Here is a 14,220-nt window from a genome sequence, read left to right as displayed (position 1 = left end):
TGTTTTCTTCTTTTTAAAAACTAAAAGAGACACACATAAATAGAAATGTCCTCCCCACTTGTTAATACAAGATTCATTGAACGACTGGTTATTTGTGGAGATGAATATTACAAGGAAGAAAATGCATCACTGTCCCCACGGGGACTCGAACCCCGATGTCTCGCTTGCCGGAAGAGTGCTCTACCATCTAAGCTATGGAAGCAGATAGAGTATTTCAACCTTGGAGCTTGTATATATATGTTGAAAGTCTCCGTACATGGACGGCAGCAGCAATCAACTAATAGCTCGTGATTGACATAGGCCACCAGATGAATTAACCGTTCATAGCTTAGATCGTAGAGCCAACACCTTCTAGAGCATAGCTTTAGAAGGTGTTGGTAGAGCACTCGTCCGGCAAGCGAGAGACCGGGGTTTGAGTGCTACCCCGTGGGGGGTAGCGATGAATTTTTTTCCTTGTGTTATCTTCATCTCCACAAATAACCAGTCTTTCAATGAATCTTGTAAAAGACACACACCTGATGGAAGAGTCATCTGCATGAATAAAAACCAGTTAAATATTAAGGAAAGTGTGGAGAAGGCATTATCATGAAATTAATAATAAAAGCAGAAAAAAAAGAAAGAAAGAACATTGTGTTAATTTTTTGTAGATACAAAACTTTTCAGTCCAGCTCCATATATCAAAATTAATGCATTTTTCTTACTTGGAAAAAAAGAAAGAAATCTTTGACTGAATGAATGAAAGAAATGACATTTCTGTGTGGAACATATAAATTTTTTTAAATTAAAAAAAATCTCTCAGCAAGAGGGAAATGTCTTTGAAAATAATTACCCGTTCATCATCACATTATGTCATTAGTAAATGCTTGAAACTGTGACGGTAGACACCATAATATTCTATATAAAACTATTTGCATAACACGAGAAAAAAAAGTATTTGAATATGCTTATATGTAGCATATAGAGTCACGTATGGAATTTATACAAATTTAAGTATATATGTTATGATTTATGTGGTTATTGTTCATACTTACCAATCGTCTCGGTTTGATAAATTAATCACTTTAAACTGGAGATTATGCATAATACCCAAGTGTTGTTGGTAAATGTGATAAATACTTGAATATAATTTGTGAATTTGATAAATATGAAAAAAATTCCAAATGAGTCTATAGTATGTGTGATGAATATAGTCTGACCTTGATATAATAACAAATTTTACGATCGTACCCGGATATAATGATGCAATACATGTATGAATCAGACTCGTAGAGAGAAATTTCGTTCCGAGAAAGATCACTTTCATTTTGGGGGGAGGGGACCAATGATAGAACAATAATTTGGCCATCTTTTTCCCTTTTTTCGGTCATTTTCTCACATTTCGGAAGATGGTGACCAGATCAACAACTCCCCCCGCTACGGTCTTGGTGTGAATTATCATGTATAGTATACATGTAGTACGTAATGATGTGGGTGGTAAACATGATGCATGGTGATTTATCATGTTACACGCAATACCTTGATATCATTCATAATCACCGGTAAAAAGGAAAAGTGATTAATTTAGGGAAATTTATCAAATTTACTAAATTTATCAAATTTACTAATGACGCTTGGGTACTATGCATAATCGCCGGTAAAATATTAATTTCGGGAAATTTATCAAACTTATCAAAATGGTCCATTTACATAGCCCATACACCTAATTACAAAAATCGATCACATGTAACATCTTGCAAGAAACCGTCGGTTTTATTTTAATCGCAATCTGAAATGATTTGAATGAACAAGAAGTTCACTGTCTCACTCCCACTACTTATTGATTCTGTAAAACAAGATCATGTCATTTATTGTAGAGAATAGTTAGCTAATCATAGCAATTTTTTTTATAAACAAGGGCAATCCATGTGGATGTTGGTACAGATTGTTTTTCACTACGGAAGCAAAGGTAACTAAAACCATCAACCAACACATTTTTTAATGTTGTGCGTATTCAAATACAATTCTAATATGATAAGCAAAGTCCTTCCGCCTCTTAAATTTAGAAAAGAGCCTCTAAACCACGGGATTTTAATGCATGGCATGTTGGCTACATTTGGTCCTGGAAGCTTTTTGTCGGGGCCCCACCAATCATTTTCAGGAAATGGTTGAAAATATTGAAAAACGATTAATTCTACAATAAATGAAAGAAATAATTCCAAAATAAATTAATGGAAGAAATAATTCCAAAACAAATTAATGGAAGAAATAATTCCAAAACAAATTAATGGAAGAAATAATTCCAGAATATTGATGAAAACTTAGAAAGAAATAATTTTTGAAACAAATAATTTTAGAGTTAATGAAAAAAATAACTTATAAATCAATGAGAGAAATAATTTCGTAATTTTTGATAGAAACTATTTCACAATCAGTAAAAGAATAATTGCATGATTATTGAAACAAATGATTACAAGATATATTGAGAAGGAAATAATGCCAGAATTACCAAAATAATTAAAGAACCATTTAAAGTGATTTCAGATGAAAATCAATCTCACAATCAATTTAATCAGTAATTAATCAAAAGCTTTTTCAGAATTAGTGAAAAAAAATTATTTCAGAACTGATAAAAATTGATAATTAATAAAAGAAAGAATTTCAAAATAAGCAAATGCCTTCAATAATTTTTGTTCCTGTTAAACTTGCTCTTCCCCTCCCCCCATTGGTCCCCTTCCATGTCACTAAATTGCATGAGTTTGTGGCCCACAGGCTTTGTGGAAAATTTCAATTTGGCCTGACATGTCCGAAAAGTTGAAGACCCCTGCTCTAAACCAAGATTTTTGACACTTTTCCTACTTAAGTAGATGAAACTCTCAGTAAATTTATAGGGTAAAAATAAAAAATTGTATGAACACAATTAATTCAAACAAAAAACACAAGTTTTAGACCAACTTATATGTATTAATAACAAAGAAAATAATATTTTTTTTCAATACATAGATATCAACTTATACAGAACAATATATTTTTTCAAAAACCTGTATTTCCTGCCTGGCAGTTGATTGGCTAGTGTTCTGGTCCTTAGCTATACAGGTCTAGGTTCGAATTTGCCAAGGATCTCTTTGCAATAAATATTTACCATTCTAGCTTCAAAAATATCACACAGCGTATTGTCGCGTTTTAAGTTTTTTTATTTTTAAAAAAGCATCTGAGAAGGTAGTGCACCTGTCTCTGGTTCAACAAGTCTGTTGAAGTTCAGGAAGATTCAAGGAAATGCAATAGTTTAGAATTGGATTTAAACCATTATATTCATTTTGACTTTTTTCTTGGTTACCCATCATTTTCTCACATCAAATAAAGAGGAGAAACAAAACCAAAACAATAATTGCATGCAATTAAAACTGCTCTGAATTGTCATGCTTTTTTGCCATCATATTTACACATGAGAATCGATAATTCATCAGCCTTTAAATATTTGTCTCCTAATCTTCCTTATTGCAATAGAAAAATGATTTAATACAAAAGAACTATTTTGACAGAACAGGATTTCTTTTAACTATCAATTCTTAAGTCTAGGCGTAAAACAATAAATTAAATTTTGTACATTTCAAAAATAAGTAGACTAACATTGTGAATGTGATATATCAAAAATAAAATATAAATAAATTTGGCACATAAGAGTGTTATGTGATGTGCATTTTTGTACAAAATAGTTTATAAATATAAAAAGCAATAAAAAGAACCTGTAAATGGCACATTTTTAAAATAATTCACACATCATGTTTGTGCTTATGTGTGCATACATCAGTTCATGAATTTACAGATTTCTATCTGAATACTTAAAGTTCTTTAACATACAGAGTGGGAAGAAAGTTCATAAAAACTTTATAAATTAATAAAAAATTGAGAAATTATAGTATTCGTGTGCAGTTGGTAGGTTTTGTTTTTTAGCACAGGGACTTCTTTTTCACAGAAGGGGGAAAAAGGGACAAACATCTATGAGAGATGGCACAGCTACCAAAAAAAAAAGGCATATAACTTAACTGTACACACATGCATCTTGTAAACGTTCTTCTTGGGAGTTTTTAATGAACTGGTACATTCCAGAACGTGTTGTGTGTATATGTGTAGCTCTCTAACATAGGTCTATTTATTTTGTCAGAGTTATGCTTGCTGCAATATACTGCCATCTGTCTTCCATATTTTGAAATGAAAATGCAGATGCCTGAACTTTCATGTTATGCAAGTATCATATTGAAGGTCTGCTTGTTCTCTGCGCAGACACTTTTTGAAATGGGAGACCAGCTCCAAAACAGACACTGAGGAGTGTAGATATGGTTTTGTTTTTGAAGAAAACAAACACTTAGGGGCCATTCAAGTATTACGTAAACAGATTTTTAGCCATTTTTGACCCTCCCCCCCCCCTCCCTTGTCAGAAAAATTTCGTCAGCAGCTTAGAATATTTCATATCTGCAAAAAGGGTGGTTGATGAAATAAGCAACCTTCAAACCCCCCCCCCTCCCCCCTTGTCATCAAAAGTCAGCAAATCCGAACCCCCCCCCCCCCGATGCTGATGTAATACTTGAATGACCCCCTTAATGATGTAACCAGGAATGGACAAATCGTGAAAAAATCTAGGCAACAGAAACTTTTTTTAGGCTACAAAAAAATTGTTTCCTGCAGGTGGTCCAAAATAATGCTTCTTTTGACTTTCAGAGCATAGTAACCCTCTTTCATGTCGGCAGATATGCTGTTATAAATTCCAAACATTTTTTGCTGCTGTCAGTCAGCAATTTTGTAACTACACAAAGAAAGTTTTAGGTGCCAAAACCAATATTTTTAGTCGCTGTGGCAGCCTGGGATTTTTCCAGCCCTGGAAGTAGCATTGCCTTCACACACAGTCAACATCATTTAAACTTTTTCTGCCCAATCTTTTTTGTCCCATCGCAATCTAAAGAATCCTACATTATACCTGTAGCTTCTACCACCCCCCTCCGGAACATTCCATCGCTCCCCCCCCCAGAGGGCGTTAACGCCAACATTGGGAATCACTGATTTAAATTATAAGCTCTGTATATTTATTTAATTATTTATTTATATAACTTATCAGTTCAAGTTTTCATTTCCCCATCACCTATCAGCAATTTTTATAAATATTTTTTTGGGTGTGAAATTTTTTTAAAGACTTTCTGCCCACACTGTAACTTCAAATTAATTTCAAATTTAGAAACGCTGTTTACACCTTCTCTGTTATGGAATATCATAATTGCTTTTTCTGTAAAAAAATATTTCCTGGAATGCAATTTTATGGTTTTGATTTTTTCACTAATGCAAAAAAACTATATACAGTTATAACTTCATTACAACAGACCCCATTATAATGGACAGTTAGAAAGAATATAATAATAATTTTTTTATATGTATATAGTATACACTTTTTACAGTTACATCTGTGACATACATGTTGCATTACACCCCCCCCCCCCACATAAGAATTATTTGTTATAAACTGGACTGAACTTTCATTAAAACAGACAATTTTTGTAGTCCTATTAGTCCATTATAATGAGAGGTTCTACTGTATATATGTTACTGCCGAAGTCTGAAGTTGGCCACTTCGCGAACTGGCTGGCCTAGTTAATCCAGCCAATTTCCGAAATTCAGGATTTCGCAGTGCTTTGGCTGTCCCTTATATGTCGATCCCTATAGATGGATCAGTAAGATATCAATATTCAGGTCACTTTGATCATTAGGATTGTCATAACCAACCATAATAATTATGGTTAGCTATGGCTAATTATAAATGACCATAATTATCACACAAAAAAATATGTCAGTGCAGTGATGACCCCTCTGAATCATAGGGATGGATATATAGGGGCCAGCAAAAGACCAAATTTTGGACACTGGTCAGTTCACGAAATGGTATACTTTGGGCTCTTTGGTAGTAATATATACACTCATAGATGAATGTTTTTCACAAAGTTATACATTTCAAACAAACCATGTATTTATCATGCATATAAATACATATACAAGCAATTTCACAAGCTGTCTGTGTCAATTTATCATATTATAAAATTATATTTTGAGCATTATGTCAAAAATATGTCATGTTTTGATTTTTTTTTATCACAAAGTAAAACTTATTTCGCAATAAAATTATGTGTATAAAAAATATAAAAATATATCTTAAAACAAGAACTATTATGGGAAATATGCGATGAACATTAAAAAGAACTTGGAAAAATTTTCCAATGAGTTACTGCACAATGTCCCTCAGTGTCCAAGCTCCATTACCTTCTAAATGCAAATGAACCGAGTGATAGGCAGTAAGACTGACATTATGTCCAACTGTCACTACTGTAATTTGCAACTCTTCACATTTTTCGTACATTTTACTTTCCATCTGAGGAGACATGGCACTCGTTGCCTCATCTAAAAATGCAAGCTTTGGCTTGTGATAAAACAATCGCACAAAACTGAGTCTCTGCGCTTCACCAGGAGATAACATTGAGTTCCAGTTCCAGTCAACCACAACATCCAATCCACCAGCCTTATCCACAATGTGCTGAAGCTCAACATACTCTAAGTAACTGCAAAAAAAAAAATCATATTCATCATTCATTAACCATGCATAACTAATAAAAAAAAAATCATAACCATACATAACCAATCAGATACAAACACTCACGATTAATTTGTTGGTCAATAAAATTACCATTAAAAATAAATCTTTATCCCAAACACGCAGGCTTATTAATCACACACAGCTGAGTTTCAGATTGACATTTCTTCTTAATACAGTGGTTGAAGAAATTATAGGGCCAGGTGCAAAATGGTGATTTAGAAAACTGTAACTGTCTGAATTTTTGACAATTTTTCAGAGGTGATGACTACAATGAGAAAACTGATATCTTCAATATTTATTCAAAAAATTTGCAATAATTTGCAGTAAATATACACAGGGGGCATGGCATTTTACTGGCAAACCATTGATCCTAGAGGCATACTTCCAATTAGAAAAAGGATCCAAATAACATGTAGTACTGAGATATGTCATTCTCAGTACGAGTCATTCAAAAAAAATTAACTTTTTATATGTACAACCTGTACCCAAAAACCCAATTAGAAAGTTGTTGCCCTATCTCTAATGATGTCGACAAAAAAAAACATGTTTCATAGTGTAATATTCACTGAGATATTCAAATTCAAAAGACTGAGAAAAATTGGGAAAGAAAAGCATAACCTAATGGACAATGCTTTTATCCCTTATCTATACTGTTCTTTCACAATTTTTGAATCCAAGTATCTCAGTGAATATTGAACTCAGAAATTTAGATTTTCTTTTATTGGCATCAATAGAGACAGGGCAACAATTTTCTAATTGAGGTTTAGGGCACAGGGTGTAAATATAAAAAGTTAATTTTTTTTTATTTAAACAACAATACAACCCCTTACAACATGAATGGCATATCTGAGTACACACATTTGAATAAGTTTTCTAATTGGAAGTATGCCTCTCTAGCATCAATGGTTCACCAGTGAACTGCCATGCTCCCTGTTACCTATACAAATACAAATACAAATACAACGCCACAACAGGCAAAATGCCCAACGAGGTGGCTGATAAAAAGATGCCCATAAAAATATGGTTGTCATATGTTTCAAAAATACAGCAACCCAATTAAAAATGCAATTAATATGCACGCTGTATATATTTTTTTACTGTGTAATGCAATTGGAAAAACTATAAGGCCACTCCGCTTTATTCATATCTTTTACATTTTGCACATCCTTATGACACTATATATATATATATATATATATATAAATAAAATAGATAGTCTTTTGACCTTGTACCATCTTTGCAAATGGAGCTTCAGAGAAAACAATGATGTATAATTGTGAGAGAAGCTCCAAGAAATGATGTCAAGTCATAAGGATATGCAAATAAGATAAGTGACGAGAGAAAATGGGAGGGGAGGCGGACTTATAGTTTTTTTCAAATTGCATTACATTGTAAATTGAAAAAAATGTATACTGTAAAAGTACAGTAAATACAGTCAAATCCCACTTTAACAAATACCGATATAGGGAAAATCTTGTTTTAACAAACACTTTCCTAATCCCCCAGATAAGTTTACATAGGAACAATGCAAAAATATGGAATTCCTTTATAATGAAATTTCGTTATAACATTGTGATTTCTCCAGTCTTTTAAAGTTAGCTACAATGGGATTAACGTAAAAGTGTTGCAAATTTTTTGAATAAAAGTTTTCAGGGGATATTATTTTCCTTCCACCTTCTCTGAAAAAAATTGGAAAAATTCAGATGGTTACTTCTATTTAATCCCTTAATTTTTTTCCTACTTCCCCTCCATATTTCCTCTAATTTTACTTACCTATAAATAAGCTGCATATTTGCATTGGAACTGCGGCGTTGCTGTCGATATTTTTTTGGTAACACTGGATACCTTACTTGATCTAAGATCGAGCCCTCGGTCATGAGAGGCTTTTGCGGCAAGAAGAAAACATTATCAGGAGTAAATTTTAAGTATCGTTCCACCTTTCCTTCCTGGACGTTCCACAAACCTCTGATGATTCGTAATATTGATGTTTTACCACTACTACTATTTCCAGTGATGAGAAGATTTGTACCTGGAACAATTTTCAGAGACAACCTAGACACAAGGGGAGCTGGATTACTCGGCGATCCGAATGAAACATCACGCAACTCAATGGCTGCATCGTCTGTAAATAATAAAACCAAACAAATTATTAGTGAAGCTACACGTCGCAAAATTATTTTGACATCAAAGTTTCGCCATTCATTTCATGTTACTTTTTAAACTGAATTAGGGTTTTCAATTTGCATCACTGCTCCCTTCCCAGGTAAATTCAGGCCTACAATGTAACAAATATTCAATCATTACACTTCACTCACAATTTGAAGTATAGATGGCAGCACTGAAATATCAAGCACAACACTAGCTACACACTCAGACTGTTAAATGCACTCACTTTGTTCCAGACACTGCCACTGGAACACTCTGGGCTGGAAGAGATCTCGGCAACGGGATAAGTCTGGTGGCAGAGCCCCTGGTGTTAATTTATTCATTCATGGGGGGGGGGGGAGTCCGGTCCGCAGCCCAATAGTAGAATTATAAGAAAAAATAGATGCCAAGTAGAAAAAAGTACATATTAATACAAATTACCTAAGAAAAGCTTGATTAAATTAAATGCTAACCTCTCCTTCAACATTACAAGGGGAACGCCAAAATGTGTGATTGCCCTGGCTGCCCAAGCATCTAGTTGCAGCCCTTCTCTCTAAGCTAGGCTTTTCATGGACATCTCTGTAGTGAATTTATAGATAGCGAGAAAGTAAAAAATAGCAAAAGACTTATCCCGAATCTCTGGCCTACCTGTGTGAGAGACCATGCAGGACTCAAGGAAAGAGGGGTAACATTATAAATTCATGAATTATAGCACAAATTTTCTAAAACTTTATCTCGCAGAATTGAGCATAATTTTGGGGATATCAGAATTAATAATAGAAAAAAATTAATATTACCTTCAGAAAGCATACTGTCTTCCGAACTTTGCCTATTGTCATCATCGTCATCATATGGATCCAATGCCCACAAACTCTCTGCTGCAGTCAAAGAAACCAGATTCAACAACTCAGATACTCGATATGTCAGACCAGCTAGCTCACTCAAAGATGAAGAAAGGTCCACCAGTTTCGAAAAAGCGCTTATAAGGTATATAGAGAAAAAAGCATTATTGCTAATTAATGCCCCGATTTCAGCGGGAGACAAGTTATCATACCTACCCATAAACACAGGTTGCGCTAATATCAGGTAGCTGATTATGCTCCCTATGTAGTTGAATATGTTAACGGCTATATTCAACGGGAACTGCCGCAGATACAAGCTTTCTTGTGTTCTTATCAGATTGTTCAGATGATGACTAGACTGGTTATGCTCAGCTTTTTGGCTTCCCTGTAGAGCGATTGATTCCGCACATGTCCTCACATGCATGTGTTTGAAACGGAAGAACCCCTCGTACTTTTCCTGTTTAATAACCATGTTCATCACAGGTTTGATGAGAAACTTATTAACGACCACAGAAACGACAAAAACACAGAATATCACAACTGGTCCGATCCATCCCGTAGTCGTGAAACAAGTATAGGTGTAATAGCCTATAACAAACGGCGACACAACAACGGGAGCGATCATCGTACTCAACTGCTCTGTGAACTTATCAACGTCCTGAGTGATCCTCTGATCAGGATTGTCCGTCAACTTGTACGCCAAGTTATTAAGGAAGTAAAACCTGTTCAGCTTGAAGTACAGGTTTTGTAACGCGCTGGTGAGGACGTCACGGCTACACATGCGGAAGATACTGGTCAGGTACTGCCTGAAGCTGAGGACGAAAGCGATTGCGAGGATGAGGAGCACAGAGATGATCACATGGCTCACGAAACTGTCCCAGTCTTTTTGGACGAGGTATTTGTAGAAACCGCTCGGGATGATCCCAACATTATATATGATATATTCTAGCAGTAGAGATATCAATCCTATAAGCAAGCAATAAATCAAACATACTCTGTCTTTCATCAAAATACGTAGAATACCGTACAACGTTCTCAACATGTGACACCCGAATTTATATGGTTCGGGACTCGAAGGATTTTCCATCTTGTCCGTATTTTGTTCATCCATTAGAAAAGATGAGATCTGAATAATTTATCTCACCTACTCTAAATAGATATATGATACAGGTATGAATACAAAAAGAGATAACTCACAGATACCCAGGAAGAATTTTTCCTCCTCTTCTTCTCCTCATGCTGATAATACCATCTCATTTGTGCTAGAGGAATCATCAATTATCAATTCTGCATTTTTCCCCTCTTTTTTTCCTGGAGCAGACGAAAATTCAAACAATCAGCAATAGTTGTGGTTGTTGTTTTTTTATTTGACTTGACTTAATTAATCAGTCACCCAGGCTATGTGGAATACTAACTGACCATATTTTTTCGAGGAAAAAAAAATCCGAGACATTGTGATTCCAAATACGAGACATTGCCAATTATCGCCAAAAATACAAGTGCGAACACACGTACAGTATCTCAATCAGTATTTCGGTTTCTCAAAAAATTTGAAAAATGCGGAGTTGATTTTGTACATAATTAATAATTATGAGTAGTTTCTATGCAGCGCTATCTACCGATACTATTCATAATCAAAATCACCGATTATGCAGCACCTCTCTGGCTATTTTCAAAGAGGATAAATATCACCGCATTGGAAAGATTTCAAAATAAAATCCTGAGACGTTACATCGGTTTACCATGGTATGTCAGAAACGTCAACATCAGAAAGGATGTTGTTCTTCATCGGGGGTCCCCAAGGGGCCCCAGCCCTTATGTTGGCTAATGGCCCGCTTTAAGGGCCAGTCACCATCGCGAAATTTTGAGTCTGGTCTTGAGTCTGGTTAGAAAGAATTCTGGAGTGACTGATGTAACATCTTATGCTAAGAAGCTAGCGAAAAAACTATACGATAAACTTAGCAACTCTGAAATTCCACATCTCACGGAGATTTCCTCATATGACAGCAGAGATAAAGCACGTCCCAAAAGACCAAAAAATTGTCTTCATATGCCTAGGCCTGCGCTGCCAGGTCTGTGAACATTGTACGAAGTATACAAAAACATTGCACATTGCTCTTGAAAACGAGGTGATGCTGCATGTCGGTACATCTATTTATATATATATATATTAATACTCATATAATTATAATTATGCGGTGAGCGTACTCCCTTGGCCCTGATGAGATTCCTTTTTGAGGGGGGGGGGAATTGTAAATACATTTAATCATTTTCACTACTCGCATTTATTCGTGATATTCAATTTTATCCTTGTGAGATATGTCTTGCGAAAGCAAATTGCGCTGGAACAGTGTAATACTCAGGAATATTCTCAAGTATTATTTCTCAAGTACTTATTTTATAAAAAAAAATTTTGCTACCCTTTGGGTCTCAGGTGAACTTAGTCTTTCACCCATCTCGTTGATCTTTACTTTCTTTTTCATTTGCAAAGCGCACTACTGCAACAGGAATTGGTAGATTCATGATGCAGGGGGTTTGATGGGTTATAACTACCCATTGGAACCCTGTCTCACCAATTATGGTTTTCGGTTTTTTCGAAAAGTAGGGTCACAAATAAACTTTTTGTCAGAAGAAAGTTGCCCTTCCATAAATTTGGTTCTACTGCTCTAGAAAAAAGCGATGTCAAATAATTGTCCAATCATGCTAATTTTCTGCTCTCTTTATTGAAATTACTTATTTTTATTTAACAACGCGAATGGAATTACTGCTTAATCCATTCAATAAAATTATTGTTTTCATTTTTTATTAAATTTTAATTAAACTGAATTTTTAGTCGCCCCACACAGACTGACCATATTAGCTAGAGTAACGAGTATACAGGAGAAAAACATGGAGAATTGGGATTCTTCAAATGCTGGACATCAATTATCGCATGAAATGATGCTATAGGAGGAAAAGTTTTCAACTGTAGCAAGAATTACTGAAAAATCACTAATACGGCAGGAAATGTTCAGTTTATTAACCCTTTAACAGGCACATCAGAAATCACTAAACCTCCTTCAAAATGTTATATATTTCTCAATTAAGTAGTCTTTCGTCCGATTTTCAGCATGTGCAAACTAAGGGGGTACAGAGAAATGTGTTCCGTCGAAAAATCAACTGTACAAAAAATCTGGACTTGTCAATATTAAAATAAGAGGCTAAAATGAACTCTACGAAATATATATGTGTGTGTATCATCCTGGGCAGTGCCCCACCTTATTTAAATAGATTATTAACAATTTTAATATTTTCCTCGAGAAAATATGGCTAGCTTTGATAAGAGCTTGAAAAAGAAACTTGTGAAAACCGCTCTGGTGATAAGCTGTGGAATTTTTATCAACGTCTGTATAAAAATAGAGTTCGTTTTCAAACTACGGAACTCTTTCTTTCTCACGAAGATAATGCTATAAGATAATGCTGAGAATAAGCCAGTGACGATCGTCGCTGATTTTTACAGGTACGGAAGAAAGTACATTACACTATATGAATGAAGAGCTCTATCAATAGTTTTTTCAACAATGTTTTAATTGAACAGCCGTCAATCGTACAACCACAGTTCAAATACTTTTTTATTATTATCCAATCATCTGTTAGTTTTTCATTGTTACACTTTTTTCCCATTCCATACTTGGAGATATCAGACTTGCTTGCAAATATTTTTGAATGCTTTATAACGGGTACCATTTAGCCACTTTACGTACAGCCTTTTGGCAACAAATTTGGACACTCTTAAGTTGAACTAGCAGAGATAAATCTCAAAAACTGGTAGACGTATCATTGTTTACGCATGGGAAAAGAAGGAAAAAATATGAGAGAAGCAGGTACACTTTGTACCTGTATAATAATTCTGTTTACTACGAGATAATGTAGTGATACTTCGGCTGACAAAGATCATTCGTTCCGGAATCACGTTCGTAGCCGAAATCTTGTTTGCAAAAACGCGATTTTCCATTGACCTAAGAAAAATCGTCCACTTTGTACCAGAAACGGCCCAAAATTTGAAGTTGAACTTAAACACCGAGGAAACACAGTGAAAATACAAATACTAACCAAAAGCTCAGATAAACAACTTCACAATTGGGTTAAGGAGAATTTATTGAAAGATGACTAAGGCCGTGCACATAGTGCCACGACCAAGAGGTACGGGAGTGTATTTATTATACAGACTAGCGACAAAAACAATTGTATTGTTTTGATCTACACCATACATACTCGAGAAGCGAGGCGAAAGCGAGAAAGATGCCACTCAACGAGGTGCGCTACTTGAACAAACCTATTTGTTTTCATCTCGATCTGCGGATTTACGCTATCTGCTAATTGGTCCGTTTCTCCCCTTTTTTTCTTTCCCTTTTCTGCGGAGGAATCATCATCATCATCACACCCTTACATTTCAGAACCACTCCGGTCATTTCCTCTCTATCCTCCTCTTTTTTTACTATGTTCGGGCATCTCTTTCTCGATCTTTATGCATTTTTTCTTTTTAGTCGCAGTTCTTGTAACTCGTACCTCTTCGCTCCTCTGTGAGCGCAGCCATACTGAACATGTGTTTCGTTTTATCCTAAGTTCACTGTGCGGTCGAGT

General features: G+C 35.0%; 1 protein-coding gene across 3 annotated transcripts; it reads right to left on the bottom strand.

The window, feature by feature from the left end:
• Window positions 1–4,556: 4,556 nt before the first annotated feature.
• Window positions 4,557–10,935, bottom strand: LOC149082594 (lysosomal cobalamin transporter ABCD4-like). 3 transcript variants are annotated; one of them, XM_089235858.1, is made up of 4 exons: window positions 9,814–10,935; window positions 9,553–9,633; window positions 8,384–8,732; window positions 4,557–6,575 (listed from the first exon to the last, which is right to left on the bottom strand). In XM_089235858.1, exons 1-4 carry the CDS (start codon window positions 10,706–10,708, stop codon window positions 6,242–6,244), a joined length of 1,659 nt encoding a protein of 552 aa, XP_089091984.1. In that variant the 5' UTR covers window positions 10,709–10,935; the 3' UTR covers window positions 4,557–6,241. The 3 variants fall into 3 exon arrangements, with proteins under 3 accessions (XP_089091984.1, XP_089091985.1, XP_089091983.1); XM_089235859.1 differs by having other exon boundaries at window positions 9,553–9,734; window positions 10,795–10,935; XM_089235857.1 differs by having other exon boundaries at window positions 9,553–10,935.
• Window positions 10,936–14,220: the final 3,285 nt, after the last annotated feature.

This window comes from Pholcus phalangioides, unplaced genomic scaffold, assembly GCF_987345545.1.
Source record: "Pholcus phalangioides strain wild (caught in Gottingen) unplaced genomic scaffold, Ppha-v1.0 ptg000009l_1, whole genome shotgun sequence".
In the NCBI taxonomy this organism is placed as follows: Eukaryota; Metazoa; Arthropoda; class Arachnida; order Araneae; family Pholcidae; genus Pholcus; species Pholcus phalangioides.
Note: the sequence above shows the minus strand (reverse complement) of the source record. Positions and strands in the feature narration are given on the sequence as shown.

Coding starts and splice junctions, on each gene's coding strand:
- LOC149082594 (XM_089235857.1), bottom strand. CDS start 10,708: ATGGATGAACAAAATACGGACAAGATGGAAAATCCTTCGAGTCCCGAA. Junction 8,733..9,552: donor AGACAGTATGCTTTCTGAAG/GTAATATTAATT, acceptor TATTATTTACAG/ACGATGCAGCCATTGAGTTG. Junction 6,576..8,383: donor AATATGCAGCTTATTTATAG/GTAAGTAAAATT, acceptor TTTTTTTTGCAG/TTACTTAGAGTATGTTGAGC.